Below are 21,351 nucleotides of genomic sequence, written 5' to 3' on the forward strand. Positions count from 1 at the left end.
AGAATAGCATGCCTGATACATTACCATAATTTAGCGAAAACATCCCGAATTAGTTATGTATCAGCATGTTTGAAAATAATAAAAAGGAAACTTCGTATTAACATAAACTGATATCAGATGATCAAAACAGGCTCGGTTTTGATGACTGAGCAAAGATTGAATTCCTGGGCATCTGTTTTCAAAATATGTTGAGTCTCAGCTAAGATTAATAATGAAACCTTTTAATTGATATCAAAGTTGCATGTTAAAATTTAACTTTTAAATACATGACTATTTCCAAGTAACTATTCAGTAAGGACTGTCATATCTCAGCTGCAATTTAATATTTAAGTACCGTTAAAACTAGCTTTCAAAAATTCAATTTAAAACCCAGCTGACACCGAAAATTGTTTTGTGAACAAAGGGCTTGGAAGCGTCCGTCCAAGGTCAAAATTCCGATCATATTCCAAAAAAGTTTTATGGCCAGCACATGCATAGAATTGTCAACGAATGACACCATTTAAGCAATTCTGTGTGGTCATTTGATACAACCAGCTTAGTAGTGGAGACTAGCATTTTATCGTTATTGACAAAGCCTTTTTTCTCGAGTACCTTTCCGAACATATGCATATATGGTATGTATAGATACTCTGCTTCAGGTAATAACGCAAAGTCTATATTAGAAATTTAGAAATTTATAATGTAGCAATAATGTATATCACGACAGGATGACCGGGAAAACTGAATGAATTTAGTACCGTATAAAACTGAATTTGTAGGGTTTGAAATAACACCACATGCGGCATTTTTAATAAATATAATATATATGGTAAAAAGGGCATTTAAAAGAAATGCTCCCACGCTGTTAAGAATGCCTGTAAGACAAAATAAATCGGTATTTCATATACAATAAGACGAAGGTTAATAATCTTATAACTGCCTTTTCTCAGATATTTTAAATGGAAACAGTATTACAGAATTAGAACCGGATGCTAAATATGCCACGGTTCAGTTATGAATAATTTCCTCGTATACAGTTTGAGAAAACTCCTATAGTAAGTCCGCAGTCCGTGGTCAGCAGTACGTGTCGATGTCTGACTGATTGACTGATTTAGGTTTAATTACGGTCCATCCGCCCTTTCAGACACAATGAAGCATATAAATGCCACGTAGAGTATAGACCGCGAACATGCCCCTTATCATGTTCTTAAAGTGTGTTTTGGTTCTAATGTAGGGGTATTGATTACCTCTCTGCAATTCCCAGAGAGTTTCGTCCAAAGAATATGAATTTAATAGCCAAATTGCGACTGTAAGTACAGCGGCCAATGAGACCTAAACGTACTCAAGTCCGGATGTAACAGTCTGTTTGGAAAAGCGAGCACTCGGACCGGATCGGACACGCGTTCCTAGCGTAGACAATATAGCAGGTGTAGGAGAAGGCGAGCCACTCTGGTGATCGGGCTACTGGAGTCTCCAGCAGAGCCATGCCAGTCAGGAACCGGAAACGCACCGTTGATGCCACACCTGTCGCGGTCGTTGATGGAGCCCCTTCGCCATTGTCTTCGGTCTGTTCTGTTTCAACTAGTTTTCACCCTCCCCTCTAAGAGAAGCACGTTAATTGAGCATCTATCTCAGTCCTCGGCAGGTGTGGCTGTGTCATTGCCACTTGTAGACCACACAAACGTCCCCTCCGGGGGCCACTCGTTTTTGAATTTGGAAAATGGTCTAAATTGTATGCCAAATGAGAAGAAGATATTATCCAAAAAATTGCCAAAATTTGAAGTAGAGAGATTTTTATGCCCCCGAAGGGAGGCATAGTTTTAGAACAGTCTGTCTGTCGGTCTGTCCGCAATTTTCGTGTCCGGTCCATATCTTTGTCATCCATGGATGGATTTTCAAATAACTTGGCATGAATGTGTACCACAGTAAGACGACGTGTCGCGCGCAAGACCCAGGTCGGTAGCTCAAAGGTCAATGTCACATTTAGACGTTTTTCATGATAGTTCATTGATGGGCGTGTCCGGTCCATATCTTTGTCATCCATGGATGGATTTTCAAGTAACTACGCATAAATGTGTGGCACAGTAAGACGACGTGTCGCGCGCAAGATCCAGGTCTGTAGCTCAAAGGTCAAGGTCACACTCAGACGTTAAAGGTCATATTTCATGATAGTGCATTGATGGGCGTGTCCGGTCCATATCTTTGTCATTCATGCATGGATTTTAAAATAACTATGCATGAATTGTGGCACAGTAAGACGACGTGTCGCGCGCATGACCCAGGTCCGTAGGTCAAAGGTCCTAAACTCTAACATCGGCCATAACTATTCATTCAAAGTGCAAACGGGGGCATGTGTCATCCTATGGAGACAGCTCTTGTTTTTTTTAGATAAAAATAAATATATTTACTCAAAAGTTACTAATATGTATTTGCAATGTATTAAAAACGAAGACAACGCAAGAACTAAGCTTTGAACAAAAATTAACTCATTCATTTTATGTTCTGATGTGAACAGGAGCCTGTTTTTATCTATCAATAAATGGTTTATTTTCTTTTATTTTCGTTTTTTTCTAGTGTTTTTTTGTAATGTCAGGGCTATTATAACATAGTTATAGTGTATAAACAAATTGTAGCACCTGCATTTTTTATATACATTTGTATTGCCTAACATTTTCCTTCTTTTTGTTGCTGTTTGGCCGAAATTTCGTAACGGAAGACTGTATTTAGATAACTATATATTTCATATATGCGTTCATACAGGCTCCGGCTTTGTATTTTGCAACATCAGAGTAATTATTTTTCACAATGTGTTCTTACTACTATTGTAAATTGGTTTGTCTTTTGGTGACAGGTATGCATTTTCTTCTTTTTGTTGCAAATATGATCTAAATTTCTTTTCATGACTTACTTTCTGAAATATTCTGCTGCTGTCTTCTGATTGGCTGAAAAAAATACTGCCTTAATTTGATTGGTTCTTACTATTGCTTCAGTTCTGTGTGTCTTCTTACCATTAAATCGATTTTAAAATAAGCTATATACAAAATAAGTTTGGCAAGATGATACTCTACTGGGTATATGTTATACGTGCCTTTAATTGTACCTTAAAGGGAGCACACAGTCCATGGTGGGGGCCCAGTTTCATATCATCTATAATGTTCAGTCAGTATCCAGCTCATTAGTGGGTTTTTAAATCATGAGGGCAGGGTATCACTGTGGCACTTTCCAGATTTGTCCTTCAACTGACGGTACGCCTACATGGTTGGGCTTTCTTGCCATTTTTACTTGATTCGGGTTACCCTGCAGACCTATGGAAACCATGTATTGTACCATCCATCTGGCATCTGGCATCCAGCTCATATGGAGTGGGTCGGGGACCTTTGTTTATTATGAATTATTGGTCTGGGCGATATGCTTGGGACTTTATGTCATATTAACAGACCTGTCCCTCAGCCAGATGCATACCAGATAGAAAAAGTGGAAACTCCACAGGTCGCTCAACACAACAAAAACGAAAATGTTGCAGGTTCGGTTTGATTGAGCCTGTTCATGGACGGTAGTGGAAATGCATGCTACCGTCCACGCCCTCTAGCCCCGGGTTGAGCAGAACATTTAGACCTTACTTGGTATATTATTTATGCTATATTAAATAGTAGTTTTGGTTAAATCTTTATTCTGTTTTCTGTTTTCTGAGTTGTAAAAACGAGTTGAGCTAAGGCCAAAAATCGGAACATAAATCTATGACAAAGAAGACAAGAGCTCTGAACCAATCAGCGCTCTTCTCTTATTTGCCATGTTCGGCTTGAAAATGTAAACAATCCGGTAGAATAAACTTGGTAATTTGATTAAGTTTTTTGTTATAGTATATTGATCAATTTCATCAATATTTTATTTTTTCAATGTGAGAGGACTTTCCTTTCGAATTAGTCCATTAAATAGTATTACCCTTGTCTGGTTATGCCAGACCGGTATGCCATTTTCTTCATTTCGTTTAGTGCATTATTTTTTTGTGGACCAGATATTTGTTGTATACATACATGAAAGTTAGTTTTCTTTTATTAACTGGTTTCTGCACCTTTCTTAATATAAATACTGTAGTTGTTTTACCACCAGTTCGATAGTTATGAAAATTTCTCTGATAAATAGGTTTTAGGTCGGATGATACTAGGCTAGGTGGGGTGTTGTTGCCATTATTTGAGGGTGGGGATGCCTTTAGTCATTTGGGACCTCGCTTTGTATCATCCTTGGTATGCATCCAACATCCAGCTCATATGGTGATCAATTTTTTGATGGGGAAAGGATATAGTAGGCTGTTGGCAAAGTATGGGACCTGTCTTTCAGTTGGATGCATACTTGACCGTGCCTTATTTATTATCCTTTCTTCGAATTGTTTGTATTTACATAATTAGGCAGAGAAAATCTAATATTCTATATGGTATGAGACTGCCATTTACCTTAGTATGTTGAGCTTAAGCCAAAAAACGGATAGTAAATTTAGCAATCATGACAGAAGAGACAAGAACTCTCGTCCAATCAAAGAGCTCCTTTCATCTGCCGTGTTCGGTATGATAATGTAAACAATGGAATTGGAATTTGATCGATTCCACTAACATTTCATTTATTCAATGCCTGTATGATTTTCTACCAGGATCACTTACTAAATAGTGATTCTTAAAGGCCTAGATTTTGGCAGTGGGCCAAGGGATTTTTGTCTTCACCAGCACAGTTGGGGGCTAATGACCATCACAGTATGACTCCAATAAACAAGGGTCATTGTTTATTGGAGAGTCAGTCTACCTTACAAGTGTATCTATTAGTGAAAAGGGGAAAAGATGTAATTTATTGTAAATTAATGAATAATTGATAACTTTTAAAGTTATACTAGTTTTTTTTTTTGGCATTTCTATGTAAAGAAAAATATTTGTTGACCAAACACAATTATAAAATAATCAGAAACTTATTTTCACAATAATGAAATAATGAGAAACTTACTTAAAGAAACATGCAAGTTTTATTTTTTCAAATTCTGTCTGGAGAATTGTGATATTTCTGAAAAATGTGACTTTCACTCATCTAAAGCTTGCAGAATACTGTAAATAACATTTGTATAAACTGAAAACAGAATGTGAATTTCAAAGTTACAAAGCAAAGCATGATAAAAGTCCCTTTAGGCAACATACTGAAAATGAAAATCGAGTATAGATGGAACACAATTTTATATTCAAATAATGTTGATTACATGAATACATGAAAATCAATTTCCAAATCGAAAAATATTGTTTATCAGCACAAAGAACTCAGGAAGTTTTCACTGTACTTGTATTTTATTATCATTATTATTTTCAATATTATTACTGTATCTTTTATCATCCTATATGTAATATAATAATAATAATAATATACTAATGATAATATAATAATAATAATTATTATTATGATTATGATTATTTCTATTATTATTATTTTCATTATTATAACATTAAAGTGATAGTTATTTTCATCTACAAAATATCAAAATAATAATTATTATAATTATTATGAAGAAAAATTAACTTCTTTCAACTCCACTGCACACATCTTCATGGTCTAGTTAGGGTCCCTGCTGTGCTAATTGCCCTCTAATCAGTTGCTATTACATAATCGCTGATAAGCAGCAGATAAGATGGGAGTTGTATATTGGATTTGGGGGGGGGGGACACTTATATAGTAGTGAATCTAGGCCTTTAAGGCTAATTTAGCCAAACTGATACCCTTTTTTCTTCTTTCCGTTCATTTGTTGTTGTACTTATCTATACTCTTTTAGGGTTTGCACAGACAGATTGGTGTAACTGCCTAATGTCTTTGTGCCATTATTAGACCAGTAATGTTTGTTTTGTCTTATGAATAAACAAAATTTCAATTTATTCCATAGTTTTTGAGGTTTTTAGTGAAAAAGTTAGGTTTGGTCGGATAATATTCGGCTTGGTCGTGTCATATACTGCCATTATTTGAGGGGTATGCTGTCCGGACTTTAGGAGACCACGCCTTATATTATCCATGGTATGCATCAAACATTCGGCTCATAGGGATGTCAGGTAGAGATCTATTTAATTGTGGGTAATAGCGTAATAATTGTTAATATGATATTTTTCATTTTTGCCTATGATAGTGACCGCTAGAGTTTCTGCTGTTGCACTATATCTAATTGCTTTTTCTTTAAATGTAATTCCATTTCGTACGTAAATGCACAGCAATCCGGCTGCTGAGTCTTCTGCGCCCGGGCGTAATTTATTTATTGGTTTCTGGTACCCCTTAAAGTTGAAAGGCTTACTTTTTGTTTTAAGTTTTGTTTCCTGAATACATATCACATCTATCGGATTTTCTAAAGAGTCTAAATAATTTTGTAATTGGTTGCATTTCACAAAGTGGTCGGTTTTCCTTCCTCTGATATTCCAAGACATGATGCTGAGGCGGGATTTTTGCTTATATTTATTTGTCTATTTGCCCCAACATCATTTAAAGCCAGTATTTATAATTGATTATGGTGTTTATTTTATTATTTGTTTTTGTAGGTTTCAGAATTTATCTCTGTCACAAATTGACATACGGGCCTTATTTTATCTGTAGTGTAAAGGCAGGTAATGCATCATCTTTTTGTAAATTTTTGAGTTATTGAGATAAATGTCAGATTTCACGCATAAAATACCTCTAATGTTTTTCTGTATTTCATAGCTTAAATTTCCTTGTAAATTTCATTAAATTCGGTTCAGTAATAAGAAAGTTGATATTTTATAAACTTCAGTAATTTATGTTTTTATCCCCAAAACCACTATAACGGGCCTCAAATTGTCAATTTCAATCCGCGCCAAAGTAGTCAGATTTCCCGGCTATATCGTGAATCCCGTGAAAATAAAAATAGTGATAGCACACGGATTATCCATGAGTCCCATGAAATTGAGTATTTGGCGGGACATTACTCTACAAATAGAATGGACTAGATATGCCTTACGCACACCACATTCCGACATTAGACGAATCTATGTCAGACTAATTTTTCTTGCTTGAAATTTATGCTCGATCGAGGTAAGAAATTTATTTGTTAGATTTTTGTATGATTTTTGCATTACGATTTTTATTTGGTAAATTTTTGTGCATTCTACAGAATTCTGTAACATTTACTTTTCGGCATGTGATTTTGGCTAGTTTCGGTATGTCAGGATAATTTATTAAATTTTTCAGACTTTTGTAAATTATTTCAAAGAGGAGTCTAAAATGTTTCGTTTATATAAGATGTAAGATTTGTACTAAATTTGTAATATGATAATTGTAAAGTACTCTGTTTCAAAAACTTCTGTCAAACATTTCGTTGTTAAGGAACGCCGATACTGCAATGCACTGTAGTGTATAAATCTATATGGCAAGTCTAGTACCATGTATGTAATATATCATTGTAATATGAAATTGTGTGCCAGTCTATAGCACATACATACAATGTCCGTTTTGTTGTATGGCATTTGATGCTATATCGATACCAACTATTGTATAACGTTCGATTTGCATTGAATTTTGTTAATTTATAGTTGTAAATAATAGCTGCAGTTAATCATTTCCGTATCTGTATTTTTCATCAAAAACTTTTCACATCTTTTTCATACTTTAACTTTAGTCTTTTAAGTAAGTAATTTTTGTAATAATGGAAGTAATAAGTGACGTATTTTAATCACGTGACATCTGAACTTAGTAGCACATATATTTTGTATAGGTAGCACGTATTATTTATGGGAGCCTACGGAGGTATGGTGTACTCAAAGGAGCAGTTTTATGCCCTGACTTATTTGTTTTGCTATGGTGCTTACCATATGTTATATAAGTTGTGATCTTCCCAGCGCAGAGCTTTCGTCCCATGGTTGTGCCGTAAACCGCAAAGACGTTGGTTTTTGTTATCCTCTGAAGTCAGCTCAGGGATGCAATCACCTACCACCATAGGGAGCCAAAACGGAATCAACGTATTCACGGTTTAAAGGGACTTGATTTGAAGATATGTTATATATTTTTTGTGCTGCTTAAAGTTCGCAATTAACTGAAAGATCTGTGCCACGTCACATTAAAATGAAACTGTCAGTGATAGAACTTTGTATCTAGAGATACTGAACTTTGATTTTTTTCTTTCTTTCTTATAATCAGTTTCTTTTCTACATATCATTTATTCATTGTTAATACTCATTTTATGTAAATAAATTTGTAAATATTGTAAAGGGTGTTAATTTGTTCTGATAGTTATTGTCGCCGGTACGGCCAGTCTTGTCACAATCTCCCCCGTCATGAAGTGACCAGTAGCGTTTTTCAGCTATCAAGAAGGGGTCCGGAATTAGAGTTCTATGTCCCTTTGCATTTATAATTGGCATACATCCATACGGCGGGACTAATGGGAGTCCTATATGGTGATTTTTTTCCTGATTTGGTGTTTCCGGGCTGTGTTACTTTGTTTTTTTGAGGCTGGGTGTGTTATGGGTGTCTGTTCTTTTCCTTTTTTTGCTGTTTAGTGGCAGGAAGTTCCGCTGTTTGTTCAGTGGGTTCTTTTGTGTTTTGTGCTGTTTTGGCCATGTCACCTTCGGGCGTGTTGGTAGAACCACTACTATCAATATTTGGCTTATCGGTGGTCTGTTTATGTTGTTTGGTTTTTGCTGTTCTAGTTTGGCTATTACTGGATGGCACTAGCTGTTTGCTGAGAATCTCTTTGATCTCTCTTTCAGATTTATTTGCTAACTTTGGTGCCAAATCTGAGATTATTTTCTCAAGATTATCATTTGCGATTTTTATGGGTGTGATATTGTTTTCTTTGCGGCATTTATTTTCGTAATCTGCTTCTATTTTTTTTATTTGTTTTGCTAAGTTTGAATTCATAGCTGAGCTACACCGGGCATCGTTTAAATGGAGAAGTTTTTGAAGGTGATGATGATAAGTCTTTCGTTTCCGTTGACCTTTCGAGTATATTGTTAGTCTAGATTTTGTCTTGTAACGTGACATATTTGAACTAAAAAAAAACAACATACAAAATCAATAACAAATAAAGTAAAAGGCAAAACTAAAACAGAATGGAATACATGTAACAAAGGAACATAATTGAAGCTGACCCAATATAAATTGACTGTTGTATCATTCAACTTCCAATATATGTTTTGAAATCCACTGAGTCTCAACAAATGTTTATTCTCAATATGTAAAATAACCCCGGTAGTGCAAAATATATGTACACAATTAATCTAAAACCAACTATTTTGAGCGTACATTAAGTTTAACCAACATTTTTGCATTCGTACGCCGCATTATTGAACCATAGTTTACGGACCTGAACCTATATTTTCGAGCGTGAACCTATGTTTACGAACGTGAACTTAGGTTTACGAGCGTGAACTTAGATTTACGTTCACAAAACCAGGTTTTTCAAACGTAAAACCAGGTTTTTAAATACTAACCTTTTTTTCGGGCGAAAACATAGGATAACGTCGTAAACCATAGTTCACGCTCGTAAACGTAGGTTCACGTTCGTAAACCCAAGTTTACGGTCGTAAACATAGGATAACGACCGAAATTCATAGTTCAATCGAGAAACCTAGTTTATCGAACGTAAACCATGGTTTACGATTGATATACCAGGATTATGAAATCAACTATCAATTTCGGCCGTAAACCTATATTTACGAGCGTTAACCTAGCTTTACGGCCGTGAACTACAGTTTACCTTCGTAAAACCGTGTTTGTCGATTTGTAACAATATGGCAAGCCAATTGTCCAATAATTAAGTGAACCCTAGTTCACGGTCGAAAAACTAGGGTTAACGATCGATAAACTAGGTTTTTCGAACATAAAACTAGGTTTTTCGAATACTAACCTATATTTTCGAGCGAAAACATAGGATAACGCCGTGAACCATAGTTCACGCTCGTTAATTTAGGTTCACGATTGTAAACCCCAGTTTACGATCGTAAACATAGGATAACGATCGTAAACATAGGATAACGACCGAAACTCATAGTTCAATCGAGAAACCTAGTTTATCAAACGTAAACCATGGTTTACGGCCGATATATTAGGATTATAGAATCAACAATGAATTTCGGGCGTGAACATGGGTTTACGGCCATGAACCTATGTTTACGGGCGTGAACTTATGTTTACGACCGTGAACCATAGTTTACGGACCTGAACCTATATTTTCGAGCGTGAACCCATGTTTACGAACGTGAACTTGGGTTTACGAGCGTGAACTTAGGTTTACGTTCGATAAAACCAGGTTTTTCAAACGTAAAACCAGGTTTTTCAAATACTAACCTATTTTTTCGAGCGAAAACATAGGATAACGTCGTAAACCATAGTTCACGCTCGTAAACGTAGGTTCACGTTCGTAAACCCAAGTTTACGGTCGTAAACATAGGATAACGACCGAAATTCATAGTTCAATCGAGAAACCTAGTTTATCGAACGTAAACCTGGGTTCACGAGCGTAAACTATGGTTTACGCCCGGTATCTCATGTTTTCACTCGAAAATATAGGTTAGTGTTTGAAAAACCTAGTTTTACGTTCGAAAAACCTAGTTTATCAATCGTTAATCCTAGTTTTTCGACCGTGAACCGGGGTTCACGTAATTATTGGACAATTGGCTTGCCATACACGCGCTTCCAGTCAAGTATAACATGATGTAAAATATAAAAAGGAAAGATAACCTGGCCAAAATAGATCCAAATTGATGGCTTTTTTGATAGACATTTCGTTGGCGAGAAAGCGAACGTTGTCGGTTTACACTCAATAACGTTTTATATACGACATAGTTCTTCCTTGTAGAAACAGCATTACACTTGAATGTAGTTTTAATTATGACTAAATGATAAAATTATTTTATATTTACCATAAGAGGGATGAAGTGCGACCTTTCAGACAGACGTGTAGATGGTGGATATGGTAAAATTTGTTGTCTTGTCAACTTTCTGTCTCATCGTGATCACAGACGGTATACTTTTTTCGTTTGGCAACTTGATAGTTGAGCTGATTGAAGAGTTCAATAATGATCGGGCAACAACAGCTTTGGTCGCTTCAATTTACTTGGGATAGCTGGTCTTTTTGGTTCGTATAGATATATATTGCGGTATTTGATTGTTTCAAGAGAACAATGGGTTACATGCACGTCATCATTAGTACTTAAAATAAATTAATGAAAATCTGACCTAGTTTCCATTAATAAATACTCAGTTATCAATTTGCTTGCTTGAGTTTTTTGCTTCTAAATATGGTGGCCGGTTGCGGCCATTTTAAACCCGCGAGAAATTTAATCGATTGTTTATAAAATGTCGCGGGCAACTTACAAATCCGCGAGATTTTCTGTCAAAATCGTATAAAATGTCGCCAGGAACACATAAACCGCGATATTTTATAATAGTCGTTGGGAACAGCAAGGAAAAAATTGACTCTGGTGGCCGGTAACCTCCATTGTTTGACTCTACATTTTTTCCCTCGACAGTCTATAAAAAGTCGAGAAACAGAAAAAAAGCCGCGACATTTTTTGCAATTTTAGTAGAAATTCTACAAAAAGTCGAGGGTAAAAATTAAGGCGCGACATTTTGTTTCTCTATAACGGTCTCATAAAATGTCGCGGCGAAAAATAGCGAGTATTCTAGCCGCCATATTTTATGCAGACGGAGTGGTTTGAATACACCAGTTTCTTTCAAAATTGATATGAAGTTGGCTGTAGCAGGAGCAGCAAAAACGTAAATCTAAGAGCAGCAGCAGTAGCACAACTGTAAAATCGGCAGTAGAATTAGCAACAGTAGCAGTAGTAAAAACATGAAATTGGCAGCAGCGAAAGTCGCAGTATTAGCACTAGCAATAACATGACATTAGCAGTAGCAGCAGTAGAAGTAGCAGTAACAGTAATATCAATAGATGTAGCAGCAGTAGCAGTTGCACTAGCAGCAGTAGCAGAAGTAGCATATGCAACAGCAGCACCACCAGCAACAGTAGGAATAGCGGCAGTAGCAGAAGTAGTAGCAGAAGTCACAGTAGCAGTAGCAGTAGCAGCAGTAGCAAAAAAGTGAAATTGACAGTAGCAGCAGCAGTATCAACAGCAGTAGCGTAGCAGGTGTTGCATAAGCAGTAAAAGTTGCAGGAGCTGTAGAAGCAGTACCAGTAGTAGCAGTAGTAGTAGTAGTAGTAGTAGTAGTAGTAGTAGCAGTAGTAGCGATAACAGCAGAATTATTAAAAACAATAGCAGCAGTTGCAAAAGCTGTAGTATCAGTAGCAGTGGCAGCAGTAGCAAAAAAAAAACGTGAAAAAGGCAGTTTCAGCAGTAGCTGTAGCTGCTGAAGCATTAGCAGTAGCTGTAGCAGCAGGAGCACCAGTAGTCCAGAAGAAGTAGCAGTAACAGCAGCAGAAGCAGAAGTAACAACAGCAGCAGTAGCAGTAGCAGCAGTGGCAGTAGCAACAGAGCAGTAGTAGCTTTAGCAGCAGTAGAAGTAGCAGCAGTAGCAGAAACGTGAAGTTGGCAATAGCAATAGTAGCTATAGCAGTAGTAAAAACGTGAATCGGCAGTAGCGCAGTAGTAGAAAAAAATCGTGAAAATTGCAGTAGTAGCAGCAGCAGCAGCGGCAGTTTGTGAAACAAGCAGTAGCAATAGCAGCAGCAGTAGTAGTTGTAGCAAAAACGTGCGCTTTTACTTCTGTTACTACTGCTATTACTATTACTGCTGCTGCTCCTACTGCTACTGCTAACTTCCTACCCATTCTACTTACGGGTGAATCACGCTTTCATTAGCATTTTCATAAAAAGTCGCGGGTAAGAAATCCGCGACTCTTTATGAGAAACGTTTCTCTGCATAAAAACTCGAGCTTAGATGTTAAAACTGGACTTTTTATAAGGTACGCATGAAAACAAAAATATCGCGGATTAAAATGGTCGCAATCGGCTACCTAAAATAAGATTGAATATGTTTGTGTGGCTTGTTCTACTATGTAGACAGAAAATGTCGCGATTTCGTCCGTAATTCGCAACGTTTAAGAGAAAAACTCGAGTGTCTTTCTTGGCGCGATATTTTATATAATTTCAACATAAAATCTCGCGGATTTGAAAGTTGCCCGCGACATTTTATAAACAGATGGTAAAATTTCTCGCGGTTTTTAAATGGACGCTACCGGCCACCATATCTGAAGGATCAAATATTATTTATTTGATAACGATTTTATTACAGGACCTATCTGTGGAGGTCTTTGTGACATGTATGGATGCCGCATTATTGCTGTGGTTGGATCTATTTTATCCTGCGTAGGACTTTTGATCAGTTCATTCGCTACAAGCATCTACTTCATGTACTTTTTCTACGGCTGTGTTGGTGGTAAGTGAAATGTTTGTGAGCGAATTCTAAACTTCGCCGTTTGCGGGTTTGGTATGCTACTGAATATCATCATTATTTTTTACACAATATAGTTCATTTGATATCGAGATAACAAATAATACAAATCATAATCGATGGTAAATACAATGTACCTGTAAAACCCGTGCAGGATATTTATTTTGCTCGTCATTTCAAGAACGTCTCATATACTTTACTTCATTTTGAAACCTGTTTCATGATATGCTTTTTTATTTTAAACAGAAGTCGAATATCTTAGTTAAATTTTGGAAAGCTCTGAAATATATATAGACATATATTGTAATTATATTTCTAAGATATTTTATTGTGATATATCGCTCTACACTAGCTATGATGTAAGCAGGACAATTATATTCAGTGAGAATTATATTGACACAAGTCTGGGCATCTTGGTCGAAAATTTATATGAAAATTGTATCTTTCAGGTGTAGGATTAGGATGTATTTATCTAGCAGGGAATATCATAACTGTACAACATTTTTCTAAACGGCGTGGTCTGGCATGTGGAATAACATTGTGTGGGTCTGGTATGTTGAATTTACATCTATAAACTACTTAAAAGTCACGGATAATGATTCCAAGTATCGCATCCTTTCTGGATCTGAAGGTACCTCTGTTGCACATTAAAACTATTGATGTGACATGTTTTTATATGTTGATGATTTATACCAGACCTATAGTAGGGAAACACTTTAAAGCTACTCGGCCACAATTTGAGTGAATTTCTTCAACATGTTAATTTCCACCATGTTAGGCATAGAATGTATATATGACACTGAAAAATGATAAAGTGGGTGAAAGTAAAAGTTAGATATTAGTAAAAATGCAAAAGGAATGTTAAATTTCTGCATTATTTCAAAAGCGTTGCAACGGTTTACTGTATCTTTTTGGTTATATATAAGAATATCTTGCAAAAATCTTATGTCAATAAGTCTGTACCACTAGTCACTTTGAGAGTACTCACTTTTTATGGGTTTTTGAGAGAAATTATTTTTAGCCTAAAATGTGTGGGTAAGTCCCTTAAAAGGATATAACACTTTATGATTATAAAACGCTATGATCAATTTGTCAACGTTCTATCAATGATTATTGTAGGAGTCGGGACTTTTGCTTTTAATCAGTTCACGCGTGTCTCGATAGCAGAATATGGATGGAGAGGTACTATACTAATTGAAGCAGGCATGTGCCTTCAGTGTGTTGTATTCAGCCTTTTTCTGTTGCCTCCTTTTCAAGAGAGAAAATGCCGTCCAAACACATGTTTTAACGATGAAACTGTTAGTATCCTAAAACTTTTTCTTTAAAAATTTTCCAGATCCTCATAATTGCGAAAACATATCACTTACCCCAAATACCGGAAGTGTAAAAACTGACAAAAGCGTCGATGAAAACAATTTTGAAATGGAAACGGAACCAGAAGAGTCTGCTATCAAACGTGATACGGGCAAAAGGGAAATTTACAAATCCCCTGACACTGTCCTACTTAAACAAATGTTCCAGTCAATATTTGATACATCACTTCTAACTGATCTTAGATTCTGGATATTTCTGCTCTCCACGGTGGTGGTTCATCTAGCATTTTCGGTAGTCATTACTATGACAGCAGATCGGGCTATGGAATTAGGAATGACGAAATACGAGGCATCTTGGCTAGCATCTTCGATAGGCAAGTAATTTTCACTAACCTGGCAAAAGCTGTATTTTAAGCTCTCCTGTCACGAAGTGACAAGGTGAGCTATTCTCGTCGTCCGTCGTGCGTTGTCCGTCGTGCGTCGTCCGTCGTGCGTTGTCCGTCGTCCGTCAACAATTTCTAAAAAAATCTTCTTCTTGAAAACCACTGGGCAGAATTACACCAAGCTTCACAGGAATGATCCTTGGGTAGTCCCCTTTCAAATTTTTCAGAGAATTGAATTCCATGCAGAACTCTGGTTGCCATGGCAACCGAAAGGAAAAAAGGAAAAACTTTAAAAATCTTCTTGTCCAACACCACAGGGCCTAGGGCTTTGATATCTGGTGTGTAGCATCATCTAGTGGTCTTATACCAAAATTGTTCAAATTATCCCCCTAGGGTCAAATATGGCCCCGCCCCGGGGTCACGTGGTTTATATAGACTTATATAGGGAAAACTTTGAAAATCTTCTTGTACAAAACCATATGGCCTAGGGCTTTGATATTTGATATGTAGCATCATCTAGTGGTCCTCTACCAAGATTGTTCAAATTATCCCCCTAGGCTCAAATATGGCCCGCACCGGGGGTCACATGGTTTATACAGACTTATATAGGGTAAACTTTGAAAATCTTCTTGTACAAAACCACATGGCTTGGGGCTTTGATCTTTGGTATGTAGCATCATCTAGTGGTCCTCCAAAGTTGTTCAAATTATCCCCCTAGGGTCAAATATGGCCCGCCCCTGGGGTCCCAAGTTTTACATAGACTTATATAGAAAAAAAAGTTTAAAAATCTTCTTGTCTGAAACCACAACACTTAGACCTTTGATATTTGATTTGTAGCATTGTCTTATAGTCCTCAACCAAAATTGTTCAAATTGTACCCCTTGGGTGAAAAGAGGCCCTGCCCTGGGGGTCCCAGGTTTTATATAGACTTATATAGGAAAAAGCTTTAAAAATCTTCTTGTCTGAAACCATACGACCTAGGCTTTTGATATTTGGTATGATGCATTGTCTAGTAGTCCTCTACCAAAATTGTTCAAATTATGCCCATGGGGTTAAAAGAGACCCGCCCTGGGGTCACTTAGTTATTATGTGAGTTATGTAGGAAAAATACTTAAAACAATTCCAAGACTGTTTAATTATAATTACCTGATGAACCCAAGTAATATGATGTCACTTGACTGTGACCTTGACCTATTGACCTACTTTCTTGTTTTTTATATACAACCTTGAAATTTTGATGACATACACAGTTTTGCACACAAATCGTAAAACTGAATTTCATTGACCATGAATGTGACCTACTGACTCTCTTAATATTTTATCATCAGTTTGACATTTGAAACATGTAGCTCATATTACTCAGGTGAGCGATCCAGACCCTCTTGTTTAAATTGTGTTGAATATGTATGTGTAATGGTGTTTAAGTTGTGTACCTTCATAATGTATTTAACAAAAAAACTTATAACGCAAAACAGATAGTTATGATAAACAGCAAATACCTAACTATAATAAAATACAAAGAAATCAGACTCCCAGCATCTTCTATGTGCGGCCTAAATTTCAATACGTTCATAATCTATGAGAGACAAACTTTCAATGGCATTCCGTGTCCTCTAATTCACTAGACTCTCTAATTTAGCAGACTCTCTATCTCTATAAACATTTTGCATATTATTCACCCTTATGCATTATGCACAAAATAATTATATAAATGCTTGATTTCTTCAGGGATAGCAAATACTGCGAGTCGAATTTGTCTCGGTTGGTTAGCAGATCAGAGATTTATGAGTAGAATAGTTATGGCGTCTCTGCTATTGCTTCTGGCTGGAGTATCTACGGCGTTGTCGCATCTGCTAAGGACATTTTCCACAAGAATTGTAGGAACGTCATTTTACGGATTCTGCATTGGTAAATTTGAGGTTTATTGTTAAGTCGAAATTTATGTCAGTATAACAACAGATAGGATAATTATGATATAATTTATTTCTGACTGATACGGAAGCTACGAATTGCATGTAGGCCTCTAATCTCGAGTTTCTATCAAACGAACTATTCAAATTCCAAATGAATTACTTTGGTTATACGTACAATTGCAACTATGCTGGAACGTTTGTCATAACTTTTGATTAACCAATTTTATGTTTGAATTGTCATTTGATAATAGCTTAAAATAACAGAGTGTTGGAGTTGGCTTTTTGACTGGTTGAGAAAGATATGGCACTTTGAAATGTAAGGAAATGGTTGATCAGGGAGGCAGTCACTTTAGTTTTTACGGGTTTTTTTTACAACTACCGAATTATTTATTTAGCAAACAATAAAAAAAATTGATTCGAATAAAAATAACCTTTTAAATAGATTAAATTCTATAGAGTTTAAGGTGTAAAGCATTTTTTCATTTTAATTGGAAAAGGAAAAACCGTTATTTTATTATACAGTAAAATAATTAACTACTGCCTTTTTGTTTTATGTTGCACTGGAAACGAAATGGATACGATTTTTATCAATAATTGCAATGTTTCTTAGCCAGTTTTGAATATTCCTTCGCTGCCTGAAATGATTCAAGAGGAACTTTCATACGAAATTAATACATGTACTTAGACAACATTGCTTATCCCTTTAATTACTTTCATTATCAGTATCACATCAGTACAAATAAATAATGACGTCTTGAAAAGCACTTTTGCCCATTTACATACGGTATATATGCAACTCGTTAAAGTAAATAAATTTGTTTATTCAAATTAATTGTGTACATAGCAATGCCATATATTGTACAACTTATGCAATTTGGTGCTTCTAAACGTATCACTTGTCGTTGTGTATTGGATTCGCATTATAATACATTTGCAGGTTCTGTTATGAACATGAATTGAGCCGCGCCATGAGAAAACCAACATAGTACATTTGCGACCAGCATGGATCCAGACCAGCCTCCGCATCCGCGCAGTCTGGTCAGGATCCATGCTGTTTGCTAACGGTTTCTCTAATTGCAATAGGCTTTGAAAGCGAATAGCATGGATCCTGACCAGACTGCGCGGATGTGCAGGCTGGTCTGGATCCATGCTGGTCGCAAACGCACTATGTTGGTTTTCTCATAGCGCGGCTCATTATTATTGTTTTTAAACTTTTATTCTTATTGTATTTTAGGTGGCTATATTGCAATATGTCCTCTTATACTTGCTGACATGTTCTCATCTGAGCTGATTGCCAAATCGTTAGGTTTATATCTTTTTTGCACTTGGCCTTTCTACAGTAGCATCAACTCCTATAGGAGGTTTGTATAAGTTTGTTAAATTTATGACGACTCCTTTTATTTACGAAATAACAAATATGTTCCCACATTTGATCAGTTAATAAAATATAGGCTGGAGTTCGGAGGCATAATAACTAAATCACGATTGAATGCGTAAAACGAGTGATTTAATTGGTTCTTACAAACCAAGTAACAAACCAAGTATTTCTTGTTTTATATGAAATGTTACAAGTGTAATACTTAGAATTTTAAAGCTGAATATACGAAAGGGTGAACATCGGTCACCAAATAAAGCGGGTAAAGTCTACTTGTAAAAAAACATCAGTAGGCCCTAATTGGTTTTTAATGGTAAAACACGAAACTGGTTAATTCTTTGCAAGTTAGGTAATATAAAGTCTCATAATCAAAGCAAACTGTTCCGACGAACATATCTTAAATGAATAAACTGCAATATTATTTTCAGGATTCCTATTCGACAAGACCGGGAATTATGACGTCACATTTGTAGTTGCCGGATCAGAGCTTATTATTGCGGGACTACTGGTTCTTTTCTAAGATTTATGCAGAGAAGAAATTAATTCAACTATTGTTATGGTGACCTTTCAGAATAGAAAATCTTGACATATCCGTATGCTTTGAAATAAACTGATTTGAATGAACAGTTTTTGCTTGGCCTATGATAATAATAAGATTGAACGGTCGTTTTGTTTTGAACAAATTTTCAAGAAGCTACTGAATCAGCTGCATTCCTTGTAGGGAATATGGCTTATAAATTTGAAATCAATTCGTTACTTCTAAGTGTCCCATCTGAACTTTGGATCATCGTGAGGTTTACGCAGTTGTCAAAAATTCACACAATTAGTTTAATTCTCTGAAAATTCAAAATAATTGTTATGTCTGAAGTTTATTTAGGCATTGTTGCAATATTTAATTGAATTTCATATGTTATTAATTTGTAATATTAACACAAAATGAATTACTCACGAAGTAAAATTACATTAGATAAAACACACACGAATAAAACATTCAAACACAAATTAACTTAACTGATTAAATCATTACTTAAACCTTTTGAACACAATACCGCATGTTCACGCGGCATAATAATATCGTCTGCATATGACACTACAACAACAACTTCGCGCTGACGTTAATTTTTCTTCCAAATTAGTGAAAATAAATCGTCTGAGAACGAATCAAATTATTATTTCACAAAAATGAAATAAATATCATTCAAAAGATAAATTCAACGAGAATAGGAAATTACTTGCACCTAAGCTTTCATATCAATGGTTTTATACAAAAAATGGCTGTGTCCCGCCAGATTGGAGAAGTGCAGTTGTCGCCCCTGTGTATAAGAAAGGCCCGAAATCCAAGGCCAGTAACTATAGGCCAATATCTCTCACCTGCATAGCTTCCAAATTATTTGAACACATTCTAGTCTCCAACATCATGACACATTTTGACACTAATGACCTCCTAAGCCAGTACCAGCATGGCTTCAGATCTAAGCATAGCTGTGAATCACAGCTGATCAGCTTTACACAAGAAGTTTACGACAACCTTGAGCAAGGTCAACAAACAGATGTAATAGTAATGGATTTTAGCAAAGCATTCGACAAGGTTGATCACAATAAACTGATATTTAAACTTAATGAGCTGGGTGCCCACCCTCTGGTATCACAGTGGATAAAGTCATTTTTGAAGGGCCGAACCCAAAGAGTAGTTGTAGACGGCTGCACTTCTGACACCCTGCCTGTCCTGTCCGGTGTCCCTCAGGGATCTGTCCTAGGGCCCTGTCTCTTCCTGGCTTACATTAATGACCTACCAGATTCTATTAGAAGTAAGGCAAGACTGTTTGCAGGTGATACCATAGTATACCTTACAGTCAAGTCCTCATCTGATGCCCAAACACTACAAAAAGATTTGTACGCCCTTGAAAAGTGGGAACGGGACTGGTCAATGGAATTTAATCCAGACAAGTGTGAGGTGCTGAGAATTACTTGCAAACGAAATCCTGTCATGTTTCTTACACCCTGTATGACAAGGAACTGAAATCTACCGATACCGCTAAATACTTAGGTGTTACACTAACTAAAGACTTAAACTGGTCTGAACATATTAATACTATTTCCTCTAAAGCAAACAACTCTCTTAAATTCATCAAAAGAAATGTTCAGACAACAAACAAAAAGGTCAAAGAGAAAGCCTATAACACATATGTCCGTCCACAACTCGAGTATTGCTCATCCATCTGGCACCCCTGGCAAAAGTCCCTCTCATACAAAGTCGAAAAAGTGCAAAGATCAGCTGCACGGTTTATCTTTAACGACTATAATTATACAAGCAGTGTAACCCAGATGATTAACACCCTAAATTGGCAAACTTTAGAACAACGGCGCATACAATCTTCTCTCATCTATTTTTACAAAATCCGAACGAATCGTGTATGCGTCGACCATAACCATCTAACTCCGACCAGAAACCTAAACTACCTAATTCCACAGTCCCGTACTCAATACCACATGAACTCCTCCTTCCCCCGTACAATCAGACTATGGAATGGCCTTCCTCACTATGTACAGTCCAGCCCCAGCCTCAACATATTTGCTGAGCGGCTGGCTACTGTACATCTGCAGTAACTTCCTTCACTATGTTTTTAACTTAGTACCTGTAGTAATTTTTATTCTTTGCACCTAATGAGTTTTCTCATTTTTAACACTGCCCAGACAAGCGCCTTCCTGTCATAATCGCTAATGATTATTGGAAGTAACATGTAGATGTAGAGATGTAGAAAATTGCTTTTAAGAAACGCATGTATGAGATATTTTACACATTTTATATGGAAAATAGAAGGGAAAAATTGACGAAATGATAGCCTTAAATATCATATTAGGAACGAATCAAAAATAAAGATAAAATTTTATTTAAAAATACCGTGTGATGAATCAAATGTTGAACTTTGGTAATATTTTTGCACCTAAGGTTTCTTAGTTTTAGTAGTTTTGTTATTAAGTTATTATTTCTATATAGAAAATCTGACCGCTATC

General features: G+C 36.2%; 1 protein-coding gene across 5 annotated transcripts in view; it reads left to right on the top strand.

Moving 5' to 3' along the window:
• Positions 1–19,532, top strand: part of LOC123526521 (monocarboxylate transporter 12-like) — a 42,354-nt gene extending 22,822 nt beyond the window's left edge. For 3 of the 5 annotated variants that reach the window (XM_053520663.1, XM_053520659.1, XM_053520654.1), the window contains exons 2-8: positions 10,869–11,077; positions 13,194–13,337; positions 13,802–13,903; positions 14,689–15,039; positions 16,777–16,956; positions 18,196–18,322; positions 18,765–19,532. In XM_053520663.1, the coding sequence (XP_053376638.1) occupies positions 13,220–13,337; positions 13,802–13,903; positions 14,689–15,039; positions 16,777–16,956; positions 18,196–18,322; positions 18,765–18,795 (909 nt within the window). In that variant the 5' untranslated portion in view covers positions 10,869–11,077; positions 13,194–13,219 and the 3' untranslated portion in view covers positions 18,796–19,532. Of the gene's footprint in view, positions 1–5,137; positions 11,078–13,193; positions 13,338–13,801; positions 13,904–14,688; positions 15,040–16,776; positions 16,957–18,195; positions 18,323–18,764 lie in introns of those variants that run through there. The other 2 variants (XM_053520667.1, XM_053520650.1) reach the window with 2 other exon arrangements.
• The last annotated feature ends 1,819 nt before the right edge of the window (positions 19,533–21,351 follow it).

The sequence above is a fragment of the Mercenaria mercenaria genome, chromosome 1 (genome assembly GCF_021730395.1).
Source record: "Mercenaria mercenaria strain notata chromosome 1, MADL_Memer_1, whole genome shotgun sequence".
In the NCBI taxonomy this organism is placed as follows: domain Eukaryota; kingdom Metazoa; phylum Mollusca; class Bivalvia; order Venerida; family Veneridae; genus Mercenaria; species Mercenaria mercenaria.